This window comes from Psittacula echo (genome assembly GCF_963264785.1).
Source record: "Psittacula echo genome assembly, chromosome: 26".
NCBI classification, from domain to species: Eukaryota; Metazoa; Chordata; class Aves; order Psittaciformes; family Psittacidae; genus Psittacula; species Psittacula echo.
The window spans coordinates 3,950,002-3,974,562 of record NC_137761.1 but is presented as its reverse complement, the minus strand read 5'-3'; the positions used below and the strand labels follow the sequence as shown (position 1 = coordinate 3,974,562).

Sequence of the window (24,561 nt, the reverse complement as noted above, 5' to 3'; positions counted from 1 at the left end):
TATCTTAGTACAAGGTAACACTATTGTTAAATGAGATGCAATCAGAAGTTGCTTCATAAAGATGATGTAAACACAGCCTGAAGTATATGTCCTCCCCACGCACTAAATTACATTTTAAGACAGATATCTGTAGGAGCTAAGCCTTTCATGTTTGATTTAAATAGGTGGATTCACAAAATATTTAGTCATTACGAGAGCCTAATGGTTTTTTATGTGGTTCAGACTGACACCACTGGTAAATAGCCTGCAGGCACAATGGCTTAACATAACACATCCAGAAATATGCCAGAAATAAGCTGAATGACAGCTTCCTTCCACGGTTTGGTTCTGGAGGAATTAGTAAAGTGACTACTTGCAGTCTACTTTTAATCAGTTTTGCAGCTGGAGGATCTGAACTTGAATGTTTCAGATGTTTTAAATAAAATGCTCTGTCCGAGAAACTTAAAGAAATTTTTTTTTTTTTTTTTCCCCCAGCTTATTCGCCCCTTTTACTTAGAAAACAAATTATATAAACCCCATGTCTTGAATCTTCAGGTCAGTGTTTCTTGGAAGTGTTCAAGGCCAGTTTAGATGGGGCTTTGAGCAACCTGATCTAGTGAAAAAGTATCCCTGTTCATGGCAAAGGAGTTGGACTAGGTGATCTATAAAGGTCCTTTCCAGTCCAAACTGTTCCTTGATTTCATGATTCTATGATCTCTTAAAGGTCATGTGGCCTGTAATTTACTGGCCATGCCATGCACCATTTTTCAGCTAAAATAAGCAGAACTCCTTGAAAACTTGAATAAGAATGAAAAGCAAACCTGAAGCTAACCAGTGGAATAGAAAACTGGAAACAGAGACCGTACAACTGTTAGATGGGGACACTGGAGAGAGGAATTCAGTTCTGGGCTTTGCCAAGTGATTTCTTTGTCAACTGGGGAAAATATTTACTAATGTTTTTATTAATATAGAAAACACAGACTTTAACCTCTGTATGAAAGATGCTAAGGATGCTTACATTTTGTTTGTCTATTTACTCTGAAAACACTTGAGGGCTGTGACTACCTTTGCTCTTTGTTTACACAGCACTCAACGCCTCATTTGCAGCTTCATTACAATGTGAATTGGCTGTATTACCAGAAGCTTAAAGCACTGAGCCTCTGCTGCCCCTGACATTTAATGTACTACAGTTATTTCTTACAGGGAACAGGGTTATTCCTCTTTTTTACTGGGGTGAAAACACTGCTTGGGATGTCTGGAACACTGAGCAGTGTCACTGCTGTAGATTAAGCATTGTGTCTGTGAATTTATAGGTGCAAATTTACATTTGGAAAGTGCTTTGCTGGGCACCACCTTGGTGGCATTTGGTTAAGCTGAGCTGAACATGGAAACCCACAATTAGCATAGAATCATAGAGTCACAAAACGGTTTGGGTTGGAAAGGACCTTAAAATTAAAACTCACTCAGTTCCAACCTCCTGCCGCTAGGCCAGGTTGCTTCAACCTGGCCTTAAACACTGCCAGGGATGAAGCAGCCACAGATTCTCTGGGCAACCACTGCCAGTGTCTCACCATCATCCAATTCTCTGGATGCTCATGGGAAGACCCCACTGAAATAATGTTTAAATGACATTAAAGGAGTTAAGATACTTCGTTATTTTAAACTTTTCACATCTGCAAAAGATGGAAAGATCCTGCTCAGGTGTGTCACTATGGAAACATTTGTGATACTGTATAAATTCAGTCTGTGCTAGAATGTTCTGCAGTAAAACTGCTCAGTTAGCAGCTTGGTCCTGCCCAGGGGAAGATGTTACCTAGGGCAGGCTGCAGATAAATGGAGAAAAGGAAACCAGAAGGCTGCCATGTGATGCAACACAATTTTAATGAGCAAGAAACACCTAGATTTGCAAAGCAAGATACCACAGAATATGAAAAATCTGTTTCCAGACTATTTCAGAGAATGGTCAACAAATGTCCTGTTCAGAGATATTGCTTTTCTCAGCTGGCTTTCTTCGATCTGTTGCGCAGTTACTGACGAAGATACTCATCACTGTGAGAGATGTCCATACGGAATAGGCTGCCCCATGATTGTTAAAAAAAAAAAAAGGGAAAGCTGAACAGGCAACAATAGCAAACAAAAAACTAGAAATGGAAAGTTGAACAAAATGTAGAAGAAAGATCAGAAATGCAAAGTGGCAGTAGCTCCACTGCAGGGCTGCAGAAATGCTGAACCCCCATCCTCATTGCTCTGCATTTGGGTCTTCATGTCTCTCTTCTGAGACCTTTCTGCTGCCTTTAGCAGGGCCCACAGCTGTTGCGGAGGAAGCGGCTGTACCGGCGGGAGGAGAATGGGCTGCAGAACCCACTGCTGAGCGTGGAGAGGGCCGAACTCCCATATCCATACTGGGCTCCATATCCAAGAGAGCCCCCAATAACGCTTCCAGCACCGTAGAGGCCTCCCAGCCCCAGGTTGCCCCCGAAGGCGGGTGCTCCGGAGGAGCCCACCACGGCTTGCTGGGGGAAGGAGCTGAGGATGGGGCCAGGGAAGGTGACGACAACAGGGGGTGGCTGGATCACAGCAGTGGAGTCAGGGCACTGGCGGACACAGGGCTCATTGCAGCTGTTAGCGATGGGCTGGGGGCAGGCGATGTTGCTGCTGGTGGGGCATAAATCGTAGCAAGACATTTCTTTGCAGGAATGAAGGCGATCCTGAAACACAGAACACAGAACTGAGTCAAAGCAAAGCACAAGATCTGCTGGAATAACAGGTCAAGGTTTGGTGCTGGGTTGTTGATGAGCAGACAAAATGATCACCAGACACATGGGAAAAACTGATGCCTGTTCACAAGCTTCCCAGTCTATCAACTTCACTCTTATATCTTCTCCATCCAGTAATCCCAGCACTTGTCAGATCTGCCAAGCCTTCTGAAACTGCTGCTTCTTTTCTTCTCTTAATTGATGCTTCCTCCCAGAGGAAAAGAATGTTGGCAGCACAGTTTTTACTAAAACACCACCACTTCTCCCTGGTGAATGTGGGTTGAAAGCCAGGAGCTGCAGGAGCTACAACAGAGCTCCTCTTTGCACTGAATGGGACAGAAGCAGGTTTTATCTTGGGAGAGATGGGGTGGAGTTAAAAACCCAACACTGCTTTAACCATACATTTCCTTCTCCTTTCAAGGTCCCTGTTTCTTATCAAGCTCTTTGAGGTAATATACTTTGCAGTTCTCTTTTAGTTCTCAGTTCTCTTAATATTTACGATCCCTCCAGCAAAAACCCCATGGCATTTGAGCCTTAGGATAGATAGGCTTGATTAAATAAGTAAATATACCCTATAAATTATTTCTGTCCAAATATTTCTTGGCATAGCTGTGTAATTTCATAGAGAGTGTGAAACAGGTTGGTACAATGTAAGAAGATTATTTCCTTCATCAGATAAAAATACAGTTTGCAAACTACGATTTCAGCTAAGTATCTGATCACAAAAGGTTGTGATTTAGCACTTTTTCAAGTAAAGAAGAGGAAATACTACTTTGTTCACTGAATCAGACCACCAGTCTCCTTCCTTTAGTATTGTCTCTGGTGAAAATAATAAGGGTTTAAAATAAGCGGGATTTATGGACACCTGTCTATAAAAAATAAATACAAGCCAGGATTATTTTATAGTTTAATTCCCATTTAGATAACGCTGCTTCTTCAGCTGGGTTATTGCACAGTTTAGGATATGCTCTTTCTGATGCAGTCATTAACTGGAACGGTATAGGAGAATTCTGCATTTTAAAGGTCATGCCATCCTACATTTTAAATGTGCTGAGAGTACAAGAATGCCCAAATATGAATTACACTGAAATAAATGCTTCAAACCCTAGAATTGACTCCTAAAGCCGCTAGTAACACAATTTGGCAAAAAAAAAAAACCCAGACAAGCAAAAAAACAAACAAAACCCAAAACCAAACCAACCCAAGAGAGAGAGAAAAAGAGAATCAAAAATAGTCCTAAAAGCTCTAATGTAATAGTAGTGAAAAGTAATCTAAGCTCCAGAAAAGGCATTCTGGCATTTAGAAAGAAATGAAATCACATCAGACTTACCTGATGTAAAGTACGGAGGAGAGTGAGATGGAATAGGTCTGAGTCCCTGCTCTTTTTATATGCTGCTTCACATTGCCTGTGGGGCTGAGGCACACTGTACCCATGAAGTCATAGTCACCAACCAGCCCAAATTTGAAGCACATATAACTTTCGAAAGTGACGAAACTGTTTTTGCTTGCTGTTTGCAAAATCACCCTAAATCTCTGAATAGCATGATATGCACATTCCAGCTCCCAGTTCTCTTTCATCTTGAAGCCTAATTGACCAGCTTCATTGCTGGTATCATTCCACCCTGCTCACTGGCATTGCAGGAAGAATTAAACTGGTTTTATTTACTTGGCACTTCCTTCATTACCTTCCTGTAATGATTTTAATCAGAGCTATAACCTGCTGTCATATACATGTTTGTATTTAAGTGCTTCAGATCTAGGCTGTAATCTACTCACACATTTTGCAATGAAATGTTCAGTGAGGTCGAAGACACCTTTTGATCCTTTTCCCACCCACAGCCACAAAACTTGAGAGAGGTCTTGTACCTGTGATAATCACAGACATTGTCCTATGGTCTGTGATTTAGAAATTCTGGCTTTTCCTTGCTGCTTGGCAAGACCAGCAGAAAACAGCATCTTTTAGTACATGAAACAATGTTTAAACCAAAAGCTGAAGTTCCCTCTGATGGGGGTGGTTTTCCTTATTTTACACCTGGATTCTTAAAGGCACACACAGATTATCTCACAGGTTCAGCAATGTAGAATGGATGTAAATGCGAACAGATTAATTACTAGCTTCTCTGTATTGGTTGCACAGCTCTGAAAGAGGACAGAACACAAGAGAATGGTGAAGCAGGAGCAAATGTCTCAGTTTCTTTGTGAGATTACACATTTCTGTCCAGCACTGCGTTCATTTAGTCTATATATTCTCTTTCTCTTTGTTCATATGATGGAGTGTAGTTTGGCCCTTATATCTAATCCCTCATCCTACAAAGGAATTCAAAGAATCAAAAAATCGTAGAATCAACTAGGTTAGAAAAGACTTTTAAGATCAAGGCCAACTGTCCCACAGCACTGCCAAGGCTACCACTAAACCATATCACTGAGGGCCTCATCTACAGGGTTTGTGAACACTTCCAGGGAGGGTGATTCCACCACTGCCCTGGGCAGCCTATTCCAATGCCTGAGCACCCTTTCTATGATGGAATTGTTTCTAATCTCCAGCCTAAACCTCCCCTGGTGCAGCTTGAGGTCATTTCCTTTTGTCCTATGGTTTGTTACTTGGGAGAAAAGACAGACCCCCACCTAACCACAACCTCCTTTAAGGTAGTTGTAGAGAGAGGTAACACAGAGAAGTTTTTAGTTCTTCCATCCCAAACTTACTGGGTGTCAGGAAAAGCAATGGAATGATATGAGGAATCCAACAATGGATTTGTTATTTTTCTCATTTTTCTTTCCTGACTAGCAGGGCATTACCTACTAAGTGCATATTGTTGCACTGCCCGATTTTCACTACCCAGTGACTTGTCGCTTGAAATTACTTAGTCTTCCCCAATACTTAGTAGGGAGGGACAAGAATTTCTACAAGACAATTCATCCCATCTTGGATGCTGACTTTAGCAGAATCAGTATCACTCTCAAAACATACCAATTCTGTTTTCATTGACTACGGAGACAGAAAACAAGCTCAGCTGAAACACCCAGCTTTTAAACAGGGAAGGTTTGATGATATGTGTCCCACCCATATTCCAATACTCTCAATATAATAAATGTAATAAAAAAGGCCTGTCCCAACCTCCATAATCCTCATTTTCTTATAGGTGGGTTGTTTGCTAATTAAGCACTGCAATATTTCTGCCAGAAGTTATACATAAGTTATGAGACTTTGAGATGGCCCCAAGGGATTACAAGAACAATGATCTTCACAAAAGGTGCTCAAATTCTTTTTGTGTGTGTTTTTAAGCACTTACCAAATCCTCCTTAGTAGTTTACGCATGAAGTGGTGTATCATTATTGTAATATAACTATGTGGTTGGATTTAAACAGCCCAGCCTTTTGAAATACGTTTATTAAATTGTACTGGTCAAGCATACTCTTCCTGTTCTCTTTGCCAGATCATGATTTCTAACCTTAGGTTTTCAGCTGATTTTCTTTCATAGTTCAGGTTTTCATTTATTTGTTCGTGTAGAAGCTCCTTCAGGGCTGATGTTGGATTAATTCACAGCACCTTCACTATTTGTGGAACAAAGATCTGCAACACTTGCCTGTGTTCTCATGTTTTGAGAGCTTTTCCTAGGGTTTTCCTAGTCTAACTACAAGTGCTCTACCACTCTTCTGTGTTTTAAACACATGCTCAGCTTCCTAAAACGATATATTTAACAAGTTGCCTGTAATCTGGCAAAGAAACTCTTTACCTTTGTTGACCAAATATGAAGAAACTGAACAACTAGATTGTCTGGGATACAAACTGGGTGATTTTAAAAAGTACTTTGCAAACTGTGTTTTGATTTTTCCTCTGAAAAGTGCATGCTGGTCCTGTCCAAATCCGAATTCCAACTTCAGATAAGTATTGCTAATTTTGCAGAAAAAACACCATGGATTGTATCAATTATACTTTGTCTAGCATAGGTAATGAAGAAAGAGAGAAAACCTGCATATTAAAGCAGATGGCAATTATGATTAACATTTGAGCCACCATCATTATGTCAACCAATAGAAGAAGAGGTAAAAAAACAAAGCCAGCATAATTCCTCCTGTCATTCTAATGTATTTAATGGACCATTACCAGGAATGAATCTTGCCAATTAAGTGCTAAGATGAAAGAATATTTGTTTTGTAATTTGCGTTTTACGCATCATGAGAATTTGAATCAACTAATACACATAAATATTGAGCAAAACTGTTACATCACCGTGAGGTGAACCACCTGTGATAAATGTGGGCTGGGGTTAATGGGAGCCTCAGGTTTTCCAGACAGTTTAAGGAAATGCATGAAAAGTCCCTCTTAAAAACTGCCTTGCATTTATTTCTATTGCCTTCTTCTTCCCAGAGCCAGCTGTTTGCTAGATATCAGATTGTTCTTTTTCTGTAGATTGAGTTTGGTTCTCTTTTGTCATTTATGAGGAAGCAATATTATATTCAGATTTTAAGGGCTAAGATCTCTACTAGCTCAAATCTGAGCTATAAGCTGTTAAACAGATACCAAAACCCTGACTGTAGTTCTGCTCTGTACTCCTGCACCATAAAGGTCTCAGCTGCAAACGTGTTTAACAGAGCATGTGTCCTCTTGATATTTAATTACTTGGTCTTTCAGCTGCTGTTTCAAATTTGTTTGTATGGAAGAAAGCCAAATCTTGAAAGAAATGTAAGTAAAGCTGCCTACTTACAGCAAAAAGGCCATCTGGGGTGTTAGGAATCAGGTTAGGCTTTGGACAATTCATTCAACAATGCACTAAACTTCAGACCATGTGGAACTGCCTTTTATCACAGACAAGGTACAGGATAAAAACAACCATTTGTCATAGGAAGCATGTGACCTTCTATATTCCTGTGTTTCCACTAAACAATTAACCATCACTGACAAAGAATTTTTTTATAGAGCTTATACCAATTTGAGGAATTACGTCCACAGCAACAAGTAGATCATGGGGGGAGGGTAAGGAGAGAGTAGTTACAATTAGGTGGGGTGGATCTGGAATTAAATTAGTGTTGCAGAGGATCCAGACTGCTGTACCTTTCCCATTTCCAGGAGATATAGGCTTTTCTTCCTGTTCCAGAGGAATCTGTACTGTGTTACACTTACATTTAGTCATGTTTCCAGTTCACCAATTCATGTCCAGTACCAGTGTCAAGAGCTCCAAGGAACTGATTGCCCTGACCTGAGGGCAGTGGCTCAGCCACCATCCACTGTCATCACATTACCAGCCCAGATGCTTAGTTTCTTCCTTCAGGACAGAATCTCTGTTAGCACCTATACTTTAAGGGCTCCTTTTGTTACAGGAGCTTTTGTTATGGTCATCTTTACCACAAGGGATTGTCTTGCAGGTTTTAAGGTCCTGGCAGCAAGTAGAATATCCCTTCTGGCTGTTGTTTTAAAACTGGATACCACTGTGGAAGGTATTGGTCTTGCAGGTAGAGCTATTCAATTTACCTGAGACTACTAAATAAAAACAAATAGAAGGCAGATTTATAGCTGACTTCTTAGGTAATGAATGCTGAGAATTGTGTGGTATGCACTGTCCATTTATAGAGAGTGGAGCTGGACATGAGCAGCAGCACTTGGTTTTTTTTCTTCATATTCTGCTTTCAGGTTCTGGTTGCAATTTCTTTGCACACTGTTACATTACGCTTGGCCATGCATCTTACTGTAGTAAAATATGTAGCCTAAGATCTTCTGGCAGCAGAACCACTTGAAGAAACCTATCTTGCAAGATAAGCATCTGCTTGAGTAAGGAGATGGTTACATGCCTTACTGATAACCTAAAAAGATATGCCATGTACAGAGCAGTAATTTTGTTCAGTTTTAGGCTACCTATATAATATTCACAAAAATTTATTTGTTTTTAATGTATACATAACATAAATGGAACCAAAGAAGTCCCAAACGTATGAACTTAATCAAAAATTATTATGCACATGGTCCTTATTGTGGTTTTGAAGAAGTGTCATTTGCACACAGCCAGCATTTTGGAGTGTGAGACAATTTAATAGCACAGGTATAAGCTGGCCTATGCCAGAGAAACACAGAATATGAAGTTCATTTTATAGCATTCACCAATCTTCCATTAAGAGCTGTGGTTGTGAAATTATTTGTATGACATTAGATTAAAAGTCTGCAGTGGAATAAACCGGGCCTGAATTTTTAGAGTGTGAACAGTCTCCTGTAGTTCAAAGAACTCTCTCACAAACTCATAAATGGGGAGTCTAATAAAGTAATGTGCAAGAAGGTTGCTGTTCATCCATGGCCAGCATGTTGCGACCATGTTGTTGCAATTCAGTAGTGAAACAAGCCTAGCAAGGGCTCCTCATGGAGACTTTCACTATGAGGGCAGGGTTTGCACAATATTATTGCAGCCCTATGTACAACAGGCAGCTTTATCCAGAAAAGCTGGCGAGTTCAGAATGGATGAGAATGCAAAACCACAACACACTTATTTTAAATGATGCAACAGAATTTTAATGAGAATGAAAAGAACAAAAGTATATTGCAATATCAAGAATGTATATCCAAGATGTCAGAGGCAAATGCATTTTGAAAGACGCTGTTAAATGTCTCACTGAATTCAGGCACAAGTATGATCAAGTTGAGGATAACAAGCAATTGAACCCATGAAGGTATCAGGAAAGAATTCAAAAGGAAAAAAGGAGAGGTGTGGAGCATGCAGAAGACATTGCACTGAACAGGTTTTGTGAGAGCTGCCATTCCTTTGCTCACTGGTGAATCTGCATTTTGCACACTATTCAGTGGATTTTTCTGTTGAGTTTACCAGAAGCCACAGTTGCCACGGAGGTATCTGTTGTGCCAGTAGGAGTAAGGGCTGCAAGAGCCAAACCCGTAGGATCTCCCATAGCCATACAGACCCCCATAACCCAGAGGACCCCCATAGCCATAGAGACCACCATAGCCCAGGGAGCCATAGCCCCCATAGCCATAGAGACCTCCATAGCCCAGGGAGCCATAGCCCCCATATCCATACAGACCCCCATAGCCACCATAGCCCCCAACAAAGGGAGCTCCAGAGGATCCCACAACTGAATCCTGGGGGAAAGAGCTGAGGATGGGGCCGGGGAAGGTGACGACCACTGGAGGTGGCTGGATCACAGTGGTGGTATCAGGGCACTGACGGACACACGGCTCATTGCAGGTGTCAGCGAGGGGCTGGGGGCGAGCAACGCCGCAGGCAGAGCTGGAGACCAGGTCGTAACAAGACATCTTGTAGGGATGGAGGTAAGCTGTGACAGACACTGATAAGTGGAAGAAGGCTACAAGTTTAATGGGAAAAAAGAGTTTGAAATTTGGACACATGGACTAGAATAATGGCTTTATCTTTCAGGTCTTGCTTGTCCTTCCTTCTCTTCAGTATTTTCATGAAACATCTCTCCCTCTTGCAAATCAGCATTGCCCAGATTTCACTCTAAGCAGTCAGCCCTTCTACTGTCTCATTCCTAATTTCTTATACTTGCTTCTCTTGAAGAAGTAGTTCTTTGTCCCACCCTGCTGCTAAACACTGCAAAAATATAATCCAGTGCTTTACTTTGCAAATTACTTCCACTAAACTTTGCAGCCACTCTTACAAGTGTCTCTGTCTGAAAGGTTGTTTCATGTTTGTTTTATACGAGCAAAAACAAAGCAATGTAACCTGACAACCAGCAAAGCTCATGCGGTAAATTAATGGGTAGCTGGAAGAACAACTCTGGTATATTGACTTTAAACATGCTTCCAGAAGCAATAGCTAATATCATGCTACCAGTATGCTGAATCTGCTTAAAGATGGACTAAATAAGGCATTCTCTGCCCTGAAGTGCTTGCAAAGCAGCTTGAGAGTCACAGGGTGGGTTAAAAGATTGTCTGATTCCCCAGATGAGAAACTTGCACACTCAGGTGACCTACTGCAGATAAGTATTTTGGGATCTGAGCTTTCAGAAAGATTTTTACCATAGGATCTAATCCAATTTAAAGAAAACCCATGGAAACCATTTTTTTTTCCCCCACTAGAACCAATGAGACATTAGAATAGAATTCTGGAGGTCATCTAGTCCAACTCCCTGCTTAAAGCAAGGGCAATGTAAAAGGTAGCTTAGGATTTCCTAGTTTCATCTCCTAGTTTTCCAGTACTTAATTCCTAGTTTTCGAATACTTCTTTAGACAATACTTCTCTATTCTTTCTAGTTAAGCTTGTCCATTTAACAAACACATACATATACACAGACACATATAACAAACATGCAAAATCCTTAACAACTCCCTGGTGACTGAATGAGCCTTCTGCTGATGTTTTGGAAGCTGCTTTGACAGCTCAAATTTGTATTAGCAGGAAACAATAATTTTTGAATACTCTAGTTTTACAATTTTAAACCCAAATAGATTGATGAACAATATCAAATAAGAAAAATTAATTCATGGCAAAATAATCCAACACTATTAAGAATCTTAGAATACTTATTGATTATTTCAACCTTAATTAAAACTGGCAGAAAATAGATATTTGAATTCTAGGAAAGAAAGCACATGGAGTAATACTTACCCTTTTCACGGAGGTGAATAAAGCAAGCAAAGTGGAATGAAGGGCCCTGAGTTGGAAGAGCTTTTATACCGTTCTCTAGACCATGGGGATCAGCCAGGGTGCAATTTGAGCATGTGCGTAACTGGGGCAAATCCCAAACTCATACTACACGTAGGTCCTCAAAATCTTGCTGACTGCTTGTTCATTTGTTATTCTAAGTCTCGTGAAATGTGATAGGTGCATTTTGTCATGGAAGCCTCTTTCATCTCAAGTGGCTTCATGTCCTATTCATTCCTGTTATCATTCCATTCACATCCTTAGCATTACAACAAGAATTATACTAATGCTGTTCCTTGGCTTCTCCATTATTAATGGCAAGACCCATTGCGTGGCATGATCACCCGATGTGCACAGATTTTTCCATTAGATCCAGGCTGTAAGACACCTGGAGATAAAATTGAGCTCCATTGGAACAACTTTGGGGTCATCATTTTTATCTTGATCATTTGCACTTAATGTGAGATCAATACTGCACCCAAAGGAAGTAATAGAAAACATCCTGTGGAGCTTAAATGGTTTTCTGTTGTTTTGTTTTTTGCCACTAACACAATGCTGGCCTCATCTAATGAACAAAGGACTTGAGGAAACACCTCTTGCCTTCTTTGTTGTGCATTCAGCTGTGGATTACTTACTCTCCTTGTTCTTATCCCAAAACCAGGCAAATCCTTTGGACCATATTAAACAAAAGGCAGGAATAGAACATCCTTGTAAACTACTAAGATTTGTCAAACAGATCTCTAGGTGTATTTCAACCCAGGCTGGAGTCTAGAGTCAAACTAGCAATTAACCTTTCTGTTCTCAAGATTGCAATGTACTTTCTTTGTGAAGGGTTTGACTGCCACATTTTCTAGTTTTCTGTCTCCTGATACAAAGCCTTCAGGGATCCAGGATTCCTGGGGTTAGGTCCATCTTCAGATCAGGCAATATTGAATACTGCTGAGGAACAAAATTAACAAAACATGACTGGTGGCAACTTGTTAAAGCTATCTGTATATATGCCACAATAAAGAGAAAATCATTTACATGAATAAAGGCTGATCATCGATAGAATTGCAACATCTAAAGAAATAATTGAGTCCTCTGTTTCTGTGGTCTGTGTGACTGAAAATGATAAAGATACACTGATGATACAGCTTGTGAAATGCTGTATCTTATGTAAAACTTAATATTTTATTAAAATCTAGAATATTAAAAAAAGGAAGGTGACCAAATCCTCAGTATTCAGCAATGAACTGATTATACCAAGAATACAAATAACTTGGCTTACATACTTTAATGTGATGTCATTCCATAATTGCTAGATACCTAAATCCAGGTACATGCCTTCAGTATAATGTAAGATTGTATTCTCAAACCATTAGTTTGTGGCATTTGAAAAGACTTGCTCCCTGGAAGCTTGAAAATATTATTGTCCAAAAGAACTTTTAACCACCTCAAAGGCTAAGAAACCCACCTCATAATTCAGAGATAATCTATGGCATAGAGTCCGCAGTAGTAAAATAGTACACCTGTAAAGAAGGGACGAACCAGCCATTGTTTTCTGTGGTGCATTCCAAGTTTGTAATTGTTTCCTATTTCCAAGAAACTGCCAGTTCAGCCCTGTTCTGGACTTACGGCTTGCAGCCACAACAGTGTATTACAAGAGGCCATGAATTCCTGAGAATCAAAGCACTTCTGTCACATTTCATTTTTCGCACCAGAGGATCCATTGGTACAGAAAAAACTCAGATTTCCTCAGATCTGTTAAATATTCTCAAATCCCATCTTTGTACGTGCAACATCAAGCCAGCAATACCTGAAAAAAGGTCTCTTTGGGATCTCCTATGCCTTTAGTTAACTTCAGAAACTCATTCCTTGTTTATGTCTTAAAAAACCAAAAGCTAGCCTGAGGAAGATGAAGGCTTCCCCTCCATCTTCTGTGTGAAATTCTGCAAAGTTAGTTCTACACATTTTCAAGAATAGAACTGCTTGAGTGGTTGATGGATGCAGAAACTGATTCAGATCATAGCTTGGTGAAAAGAGCTCCCAACATGCCAAAATGAAGGCTTTCTTTTCTTTTTTTTGCTCAAGTGAATTTTCAATTTCTACATAAAACCTATTTAGAGACTGAAGCAGGTTCCTGGAGTTGCTCTTTCTCTTCTGAACTGAATTGTCCGCATTTTAGCCCCTGTCAAATGCTGCTGGAAAATATCCCTGACTTCCAATGTTGCTGTGTCCTGCAATTGTAGGTGAGGAAGCTAAATCACCCCGAACCTTCCTGTCACATTGATAGTCTTTACCTTTCATCCTGGCAGGTTGTAATATGAATCATATGCACTTAAACAAAAATCCTGCCCACAACAATAGTTTGTAATTTTGATAAACTCATGAGACACTCTCCAGGTGTTAATACAAGAGGAGGTGGCTTAATAATTTCTGTTGTAACTTCAAGGAAGCAACTGGAATAATGCCAGGTATTCATTTTCCCGAAGTTGTCACAAGATGAAAGAATTATCTATAAAGTAATGTTTACATCCTTATACAAACAAATTTGAAAGGACTCATAAACGCCAATAATGAAAACAGCAATTTCATCATCTTGATGGGTTACACGTGTTTGAAATAGGGGCAGGCAGCCACCGTTGATCTTGTGCCTCCCAGATGCTCTGATATAAAAGCTCTTCTCTCTCATAGCTCTTCCAAACACTTCCCTTGACTTCTTGGTGACTTGGGTAAGTCTGAGTCTTCTATACTGCTATCCAGGTATCTTTTTACTGCTGGTTTCAACTAAAGTTGATGCCCACCACCCATACTGTTGAGTGTATCTGCATTGCCTTGGGACAGAGATTCTAATGCTGGTTCTATGGTGGCAGATACACCTATTTGGTGCGTGGGGACTCCTGGAGTTCTCAGTGTTAGAAACACTGGAACTTGGAGAAACTGGATGATGCTCTTAGTCATCTGGCTTAGTTTTAGGTAGTCTTGCAAGGAGCAGGGAGTTGGACTTGATGATCCTTATGTTTTCCTTCTAACTTGAGAAAATCTATGATTCTTACTTCAATGCATTTAACATATTCCAAAGTTTGCACATCAGGTTCAGCATTTAATAAGGGCATCACCACTGCAGCCATTCATGCAACCTGAGATGAATGAGCAATGCTTTTGAGAACATTGTGTGTGTTGTTCTGGTGCATCAAATCTTCTAGCTGTCTTTTTCTTTCTTGCTTTCATATTGTTCCTCAAAACACTGTTAAGGATTTATAGGACATACTGAGTGGAGAAGAATAAAATCACCCTTGGAGAAAATAACTTTAGAGGGGAGAATACAGGCTGAATTCTTGGGTTTACCAAAGAGTCCTAGTTTGTCTCGGGAATAATAATTTGAAATGAGTTTCTTGAAAGACACTGGGGACTAAAAACTCTATTTATATTGAAGTTGTCCAGATTAAATGCATACAATGGCTTCATAAATGGAAATTGGGATAATAATGTTACCATGTATCCTTTATTGTCTTGTCAAATGGCTTTCTTAGCAATCAAGGCAGTCACAGTCCTGTAATCTGTTGTTCCTACAACTCTCTGCAAAATTAGGATGAGTGGGAAGAAGAAGCTACTGTAATTAAGTTGTATATAAACTACATCTCATGTAAACCTGCTGAACCCAAATCCAAGTTTTCGTACTGACTCATCAAATAACCTTGGACAAGGTCACTTTGCTGTCTCTGGTTTTGCTTCTCAGATTTCAGTTTAATGTGTAGAATTATATCAAAGTTTTTTGCAGGAAATTTGTGAAGAAGAACACTTCAAGTGTTAGACATAACATTTCCCACCTGTTTTCATATCTGTAGACATCTTTCAGAGAATTTTTGAGAATCAAGGATAATGACTGCAAAGTGGGAAATTGACGTATTTACTCAAAATCCTGTACTTTGCTCGTTATTTTAATGTAAACTGCTGATATTTGAACTCTTTGTCTTCTACTTAGTCTAACCAGTATTGTGTGTCACAGCTTACCTCCATCCCTACAAGATGTCTTGTTACGACCTGGTCTCCAGCTCTGCCTGCGGCGTTGCTCGCCCCCAGCCCCTCACTGACACCTGCAATGAGCCGTGTGTCCGTCAGTGCCCTGATACCACCACTGTGATCCAGCCACCTCCAGTGGTCATCACTTTCCCCGGCCCCATCCTCAGCTCTTTCCCCCAGGATTCAGTTGTGGGATCCTCTGGAGCTCCCTTTGTTGGGGGCTATGGAGGCCTGGGAGGCTACGGTGGCTATGGGGGTTTTTATGGCTATGGGGGCCTTTATGGCTATGGGGGCTATGGCTCCCTGGGCTATGGGGGTCTGTACGGATATGGAGGCTATGGCTCCCTGGGCTATGGTGGTCTCTATGGCTATGGCGGCTCTCTGGGTTACAGGGGCCTGTATGGTTATGGGAGATCCTACGGGTTTGGCTCTTGCAGCCCTTACTCCTACTGGCACAACAGGTACCTCCGTGGCAACTGTGGCTTCTGGTAAATCCTACAGGAATATCCCAGATGTGAATAACTGGCAACTGAGAGATACAACCTCAATCCACAGCAGTGGTCCCAAAGGAGATGTTGTGAAGTCCTGATCTCTGCCACCTCCTTGCACTGAAGCTGGGAACAAACACAACATACTTAATTTCTTTACCCTCTACTCATGGTCTTTTTGATCTTTCTTCCATCTATGTGTATAATGGGTGGGATAAAGCAATTAATTTCCATTCTTATAAAATGGCACATCACTATCCAACCAAAGAACAATTTTGGGAGAAATTGCCTGCACTCTGATGCATATTCTTGATATTCTGCAATGCTTTTCTGTGAATGCTTATTTCTCATTAAAATGATTCTACTCTGCATCAAAAAAGCTTTTAGTTTTAATTTCTTCTGCTATGAATATACAACTCTCCCCTTTGTAAACGGGGAAAACTCACATTCTTACATAGGATGAAGCTCAGACTTCAAAAACACAGCTGAAGTGTCCCAGCTATCAGTGAAGTGAGTCAACCTTTGCTGCACTCAATGCATACATTTCAGAGCAGGAATCCTCCCTCCGCAGCTGGCCTGAGTTACAAAAATAACATTATATTTAGAAAGAAACCACACTAGATCTCCATTCCTTAATGAACTGCTTGAATGTCATTACTGATTATAACAGGAGCAGAGCTGGTGGCTCAGCTGAGACATGATTCAAAGCAGATTACAGAGAAAGGGTGGTAGATAAGGAGGCTTTCAGGTGGGATGGATGCTCCTGCATCAAAAAGGGTTTAGGGCAATGAAGGATGTTAGCATGGAGCTGCTGAGAGAGGGTTTTGAAGGAGTTGCAACAAGGAGAAGAGCTCTTCAGCGATGGACAGGTTGTCCAATAGACCTTTTAGATGAGGAATATCATGGGAGAGGCTGAAAGTTAGAGTTGCTGAAAAGGAGATTTTTGCTGTGAGGAGTTCTTATGCAGAAGAAATTAAGAAACACAACAGTGTTAAGGATATGTGTGCAGGATTGTGACTTTCTTCTCTTTAAAGCTTTTTGGGCACTGTAATTGTGTTCTACATTTCCAGCTCTTCTTGCTGGCATAGATGAATTAGCATTTGGGGTAGCTGTATGAAGTAGCTGGTTTTCTGTCTAAAAACACCCGACACCTTAGATTTCAGGATTATAGAGAAAGAGCAGTACCCACAATTCAGACTTAAAGTTCCATTGTATGGCCCAGAAAACTTAATTTCTTTAAGGATTCGACAAAATCTAATTCAATTTTCAGCACAGACTATTACTGAGGATAGAGTTTAAGTATTTGAGTGAGAACCTGAAGTTCAAAGAGATTGAAGACAGATCGGGAAGAAATCCTTACTAAAATATAATTTTTTTATGAAAGAGTTTAATATCCATAATCTGTTGATTCATTTCTGTACCACTGCGAATCTGTAAACAGTGGATGTACAACCAAGAAGCCAAAATCTTCAAAAATGTCAGGAATCTTGATGTGGAAAATGGCGAGGACAGGACAGTAGTTCCTTTTGTGTTGAGGGCTTCACACTGCTTTTGTTCATTTGAAATCCCGCATTCTTTTAGCAGTACATTCATCTTGGACTGTTACTGAAGGCTGCTCAGGTTAGGTTTCTCTTAAGACAAATAACAATTGCAAAAGCACATGAAAAGAGCACCAGAACACAGCAACTTTGATACAATGAACTTTTAATGACAGTGAGAAAAGGAATAAATTTTTGGAGCCTCTAAGAATGAAACTGTTCTCTGGTTGGGGATATAGTCACATATAATTGGTTTTAGGGTTTTTTTCCTGAGTTTTAGCTGTTGATATGAAAAAACAGGAATCATTTTGAGCAACTTTGTTGCATGTTCACACTAGGCAATATAGAAATATCATGGAAGAAAAGGCAGGAACCGAAAGTAGAGGTTAAGAGAAGAAATGCAAAAGGGGCTAAGGGATATGTCTCATGGTCATGGAACAGAGCACTGGAGGTTCAGACCTTGTTAGCTCTGAAGCCATCACATCTCATTTGTCAGTTATACCTTGTCTGGGACATTTCAGTAGGATTTAGCAGGGGCCGCAGCTGCCACGGAGGTACCTGCCAAACCGGTAGGAGTAAGGGCTGCAAGAGCCAAACCCATAGGATCTACCATACAGTCCCCTGTAACCCAGAGAGCCCCCATAGCCATAGAGACCACCATAGCCCAGGGAGCCATAGCCCCCATAGCCATAGAGACCTCCATAGCCCAGGGAGCCATAACCCCCATATCCGTAGCCCCCATAGCCGAGGGAGCCATAGCCTCCCAGGCCTCCATAGCCCCCAACAAAGGGAGCTCCAGAGGATCCCACAACTGAATCCTGGGGGAAAGAGCTGAGGATGGGGCCGGGGAAGGTGACGACCACTGGAGGTGGCTGGATCACAGTGGTGGTATCAGGGCACTGACGGACACACGGCTCATTGCAGGTGTCAGCGAGGGGCTGGGGGCGAGCAACGCCGCAGGCAGAGCTGGAGACCAGGTCGTAGCAAGACATCTTGTAGGGATGGAGGTCAGTCTGTAAAACGTAGTTGTTTATGTTAACATCAAAAAATATCAAACGTTAGATTATGATGAAGCAGTCCAATAGCATAATAGTCATAAATCTGGGACGAAAACCTATTTCTCTTGCTATTGCTAGCACTGTAATCTGGAGGCTAATTTTGACTGTCATCTTCATGTCACATACTTTTTAATTGTATATTTGGTATTTCCAGATGAGATAATTTTGATGGGTTCTATTTAGCAAGTTTCATCTTTCCTGTTATAAACTCAGCAGAACTCTGCTAAATGCAGCCACATACAAGCATGTACACGAACAATTCTTAACCTTTTAAAATAGTCAAGGAACTCTTTGGAGCACTAAAAAGTTACAGATTTGGGGTTCAAAACTGCTTATTCTGGAGCCTCTCTTTACAGGACCCAGTAACAAATGAGAAACCAAACACTACGTCAGCAGCAAACAATCTACAGACCACTGGCAGCCTAGCAGTAACTGAAGAGGACTTGGTCCTAAGTTAAAACCAAGAGTTCTAGATAGCAAGGTAAACTCAGAGAAGTTTGAGAGAAATCTGACTTACCCAGTTCACGAAGGTGAGCGAGGTTGAGAGAAGTGGATGGAAAGACTCAATGCAGAGGGCTTTTATACAGCTTTGGTGATTGCCTGGAGGACATCAAGCATCCTATGTGTGAGCTCATAATTAGGTACCAACAACAAATTGTAGGACACGTAGTTCCTTAAAGTGCTGAAACTGTTTTTGCTTATTGCTTGTGCGTTGCAGGCATTGCAAGCCCACACATAGCGTGACATGCACACTCCACCACAAACCTCTCTATTATTTACTGTCTTTATATGTGGAATTACATTTTATTATTCCATTGCTCTCTTTAACATTAAGGGAGGATTTAAGCTGACTTAAGATTCCTGCATAATTAGGATGACAGTCATATCTTTTGACCAGTGACAGGTCTTTTAGTGTAATCAGCAGTATACAAGGAGACAAAATGCAATTTCTTTTAGGATCTCAAATGAAGGCTGGAGACAACAAGGGTGGGAACATTTCTCCTACAGGCTTAGCATTTCTACCTTGAGCTACTCAGTACAAGGTGAACACAATAGTCGTGAATATCTTTTAATGGCTTTTGGATGGCTCTCTAATAGCTGACTTTCAGCCTTGGGAACAGAGAAATATTTCAGCTGGAAATCCCAAGTCTATAGAAACTGGTTTTTTCTGAGAAGTTTCACTGAGCTTGGCTTTCCTTCCTTTATATTTTACTGTGTTTTCTTCTCCTACTGTTATGTGTTAGAGAGACATACCTAGGAACATAGGACTAAGAGAAGCAAGTACATCAGGCAACAAGACATGGCTACTGAAAGGGACTGTATCCCTGACACAAAGAAGACAGGCTCCATTGTACCCTGTTCTGGTTTGGTGTTAGCTGGCTAGAGGTTTTTGTTGGTTTTTTGTGGGTTTCTTTTTTTGTTTGGTTGGGGTTTTCTTTCCTTAGTAGTTCAGGGAACATCAGCGAATCTCTGTTTCTAGACAAACGTGTCCTTTAAAAATAAATTTACTTTCTTTTTTGTTGAAGTCAAAGAAATTAAGGTCCAAAAAGTATTATAAACCATAAACTGGCTATGGAAAGACCCAAGTGACCTTAACTTACCTATTTTCATGTGATTATCTCTCAACAGTGGGGTGTATGCATCCACCTACTTTATATATTTTTTATATTATTATGACGCAGTATGTATAAGCTAGTAATGGGTGTTCATGTGGTATTTGAAAAATCCTTTGGAATGTTCTCATAAAACTTTCAGATGACTTTTTGCAGTATTACAGCTCAGGAAATTTCCATATGTATCACCAGATTTGGAAAAGCTCATAATTAAGAAATAATATGTGGTCTGAAGATAACCACGTTGATGATTATGATAACCATGATAATAATACAGTATTACAACAATGGCATAAACAAAGAAAGAAACCTCAGCAAAAGCCAGGATTTGCCTTTCCCAGCTGATTCCCACCTCATAATTGTTCTCTACTGAAAGATGCCACCAGTGTTGGGGTTAGCTGCAAGGTCAGTTGCAGACCAGGACCAAGATATTAGTTCAGTGTACACATTGATTATTTCTGTCTTTCAATCCTGAGCATTAAAAATATAAATATCTCTCCATTCAGAACTAAATTCAGCTTTATGCTGTAATTTGAGGGTCAGATAAAACCTAAGGCCATTTTGGACATCTGCCACTGTGTGTTTGGAAATGCTCACAACACAATTTGATTCAGAGAGTACTGAGAATCCTGCATGGATTCCAATATGAACTGTATCAAAATAATAATCAAAATAATCTTAAGCAAACAAAAAATATTGCCCATCTTTCTAAGGATTTAATGATCATAGAATCATAAACATGATAGACTGTTTTATTTTTAAGATCAATTCTTATGTAATGGACTTTGAAAGAAACACCTCACCACAGGTTTTTTCTGATAAATGGCTGAGCACCATTTTCATATAAGACAGCAAAAGAAGAACATCCGTGTATAAGCAGCTTACTACATGGTGCAGCTCCAAAGAGAATAGAAAACTGATATTAATTTCATGAATCATGTTTTAGGATGAAAGATGCATCAATTTCACCCATCATTCTTTTAGATGAAAGAACCGTATGTGATGAAATGTGTGTGTTATGTTAATGATAATTGAAATCAAGTCATAAACAAAAACAAAACGCAACAATTTCATCACTTTGTGGAGCTATCAATACAAAAAATGTGCCGTGTCAACTAATTAGATCCACATTCGCAAAACCAGCTTCTCATCCCTCAGGCAGTCTAAACTGTATAAAAGCTCTCTCCACTCAGGGTTATTCCAAGCTCTTCTCTTCGCTCCTTCTCAGCTAACTGGGTAAGTTTGAATCTGCTCTTTCCAGGTATTGGAATAGTTCTTTGCTCTACAGTTTAATCTAGGATGGTCTTTTCCATTAAGAACTAGTGGGTAAAATTTTAGGTGAAAAGATAAATCTTACAAAAACAATTAAAGGTGTTACGAACAGCTCTTCTCTGTCTTCAGGGTTAGCATTTAATTGCAAAGCAACCTGGAAGTTTTTTGATATAGCAGAAAACTAAGTTCATGATTGGGCCGCTTCCAACAGCTGAAGAAATGATGGGACTAGTTCAATATACATTCCTCTTCTCTGTATGGTTATATGGGTAACTGTAAATGACTTGAAAAAATTTAAATCTTCATGGTTCACAAGGGAAATGCTGAGCTGAGAAGCAGAACTTCCATTATCTCCAGTTTATTCTATTACAGATCGCTTAAAGTGCTTTTATATGAATTCAAGATAATTGTGCATGGATATTACCAGAGATCAGACACTGGCTAAGACAGAGTGTCACACAGAGGAACTGAGAGCTGTTGGAAATGCTTTCTAAGAAATGTGTTTAAGAGGGGTAATGGAAGGAGTTTAAGGAGCTGACAGGGATTTTTGTGTCAAGGGGGGGAACTTGTTTTGGGTGAGAAGTTTTTCAAGAGAGTTCAGAACTCAGAATCAAAACACTATGTTGTTAAGCTAGTTGTAAATATCTCAGTGCCCTGATTCAATGTGTGGAAACTAGGGACAATAATCTTTGTAATTCCATTGCAATGTTCTCATCAAACAAGTTACTGAGCAAAATGAGTAGACAATGACTTATAATCCCTTTTCTGGCAAGTCTCAGCACAAAGGAGATCAGTGAGAAGGAACAGCTAGAGTAATGAAATCCAGCATAACAACACATTCCACTCTTGGAGTCCCAGTTCTTGCTGATCTACTGAGTCACCAGAACATCTGAGTAAAGAATTTTGCAGTTCTACTTCAATTTTAATTTCTAATAGACATCAGTTACTTGGTGTAGTTCAAAGCACTCTTGTCTGAGGAAAGGCGGTGAACTCTATAGCACTTTAATGTATGTAAATAATTCTTGTACTTGGTAAAATCAACTCTTTTGTAGACTGACCTCCATCCCTACAAGATGTCTTGCTACGACCTGGTCTCCAGCTCTGCCTGCGGCGTTGCTCGCCCCCAGCCCCTCGCTGACACCTGCAATGAGCCGTGTGTCCGTCAGTGCCCTGATACCACCACTGTGATCCAGCCACCTCCAGTGGTCGTCACCTTCCCCGGCCCCATCCTCAGCTCTTTCCCCCAGGATTCAGTTGTGGGATCCTCTGGAGCTCCCTTTGTTGGGGGCTATGGAGGCCTGGGAGGCTATGGCTCCCTCGGCTATGGGGGCTACGGATATGGGGGTTATGGCTCCCTGGGCTATGGAGGTCTCTATGGCTATGGGGGCTATGGCTCCCTGGGCTATGGTGGTCTCTATGGCTATGGGGGCTCTCTGGGTTACAGGGGACTGTATGGTAGATCCTATGGGTTTGGCTCTTGCAGCCCTTACTCCTACCGGTTTGGCAGGTACCTCCGTGGCAGCTGCGGCCCCTGCTAAATCCTACTGAAATATCCCCTGACCAAAGAATGACCGGCAAATGCATGATATAGCTTCGATCCTCAACTGAGCTCCTGAGTAAGGGGCAGAGCATCGAAGACTTCCACTTCAAACAGTGGAGTCAGAATAGCTCCATAAATTACACTTCTGATTTCCTCCTTTGTTTCATCTCCTTTTCCTTGCCCCTGCCAGTGGCTAAATGTGTAACTGCACCATCATCCTAGAGGATGCCTGCTTCTCCATGAAACTGCCACCTCCTGGGAGAAGTCTGAAGGAACACTTCTCTTGAAGCCTGGGGGACAACATGCCTGCCTCTGTCTTATGTATCTTTCTCTACTGCAATAAAACAAGTCTGCATCCACAGCCTACCTCTGCACCTTTCTGTCACAGCCCAGCCTGGGCTGAAGGGTTCCCTGGCCCTGCTGTGGCATGGGACCCTTCCAGCCAAGCCTCAGGAGTCTCCCAGTCCTGGCAGTAGAGCTAGGCTGAGCTGCCTCTGGGGACACTCCGCAGCCCTGGAAGCTCTGGCCACATTTGATCTTGCTCCTAAGAATCCTTTCTGCCCAGTCTTTCATTGCTACTCAGCTGAAAATAGTGTCTCCCCTACTAACCATTTCAGTTGTCAGACATCCAGTAGATTGCACAAGTTTTCTTTTCACTAGCTAATTTAGTGTTTGAATTCCTTTTAATTTTACATCTTCTCAGGTGATGCACCAGAAATCATCAAAATGTGATCAAAGACAAAGTAAAAAAAATGTCGCCTGAAGTTCTGTCAAAGCATATTCTGAAAAAGAACAACAGGATCAAGGTAAATAATAGGAAGCAATTTTTAAGATAGGTATCTCATGAGCAAAGATCAAGCACTGCCTCTTTTTTTATTAATCACTGCTGTGATAACAGTTGCCTCACGGAAGTTTTGTCTGAGTGCGTAAGTCACCTGGGTGAAGTGAAAAGAATAGGAACTAATACATTACGAAGGATTTACCTGAGGATTTCACTGAGACTCTTTCAAGGAACAGCTCCACATGTGGAGGTAGAATTTCTTGAGCATATGTCAGTGTCATGGAACAGCAAGTTTGATTTTAACAGGTAACTTCAATGTTCCCCCCCAAATGTAACTGGATACGTCCGATGGCTATGTGCTATAAGAAGTAACAAATTGAAATGAAAATTTGTCTCTAGTACACACAAATCTCATTTTTAAGAAAACATTTTATTTTACTATTTAGCAAGTATTTATTGAGAATATTTTGATCAAAGAGAAGTTATTCACTGAAAGACTCTCCTGCTTCATCCCCCCTGTCCCAACACTGCCTAACCTCATGGCCCTGGGATTTTTGGGAAAGATCAGGAAAGGTGGCAGGGGTGTCTGGAAAGGGAGTGGAGCTTGCAGGACTCAGCTGAGAGCCCAGCTGCTGACCCATGAGTGTCTGGGATTTGTGAAGAACCCAACAGCTGAGCTGCAGAAGAAAGTCTCCTGCCTTTGCGGCACCAAGAAATAGCTCTTTGTCCCTGCTGCTGCTCTCCATGCTCACATGGCTTGAGACCACTCAAGAACACTGCTGCCGTGAATTCCCAGGAGCTCAGCAACCAACCTCTTGGTTCCTGCTACACCAACCCTGCATCTCCTTGGCTCAGGTGCCTCTCTTGTGCTGAGAAAAGCCCTCTTTCCTCCCAGCTAGTTCAGCCCAGGAGAGTTCCCGAGACAGCTTTG

General features: G+C 40.9%; 1 protein-coding gene and 4 pseudogenes across 5 annotated transcripts; 2 read left to right on the top strand and 3 right to left on the bottom strand.

The window, feature by feature from the left end:
• Positions 1 to 2,273: 2,273 nt before the first annotated feature.
• LOC308230463 (scale keratin-like) lies at positions 2,274 to 2,663 on the bottom strand (the record flags this gene model as incomplete). The annotated part of the gene is made up of 1 exon (XM_080635189.1): positions 2,274 to 2,663. One exon carries the CDS (start codon positions 2,661 to 2,663, stop codon positions 2,274 to 2,276), a length of 390 nt encoding a protein of 129 aa, XP_080491315.1.
• Positions 2,664 to 9,537: 6,874 nt separating this feature from the next.
• On the bottom strand, positions 9,538 to 9,987 carry LOC308230423 (scale keratin pseudogene; annotated as a pseudogene). Its single transcript has one exon. The product of its transcript is annotated as a scale keratin pseudogene (transcript).
• A 5,359-nt stretch (positions 9,988 to 15,346) lies between these two features.
• LOC308230422 (scale keratin pseudogene) lies at positions 15,347 to 15,832 on the top strand (annotated as a pseudogene). Its single transcript has one exon. The product of its transcript is annotated as a scale keratin pseudogene (transcript).
• Positions 15,833 to 17,893: 2,061 nt separating this feature from the next.
• Positions 17,894 to 18,358, bottom strand: LOC308230454 (scale keratin pseudogene; annotated as a pseudogene). Its single transcript has one exon. The product of its transcript is annotated as a scale keratin pseudogene (transcript).
• A 4,024-nt stretch (positions 18,359 to 22,382) lies between these two features.
• Positions 22,383 to 22,847, top strand: LOC308230455 (scale keratin pseudogene; annotated as a pseudogene). The gene has a single exon. The product of its transcript is annotated as a scale keratin pseudogene (transcript).
• Positions 22,848 to 24,561: the final 1,714 nt, after the last annotated feature.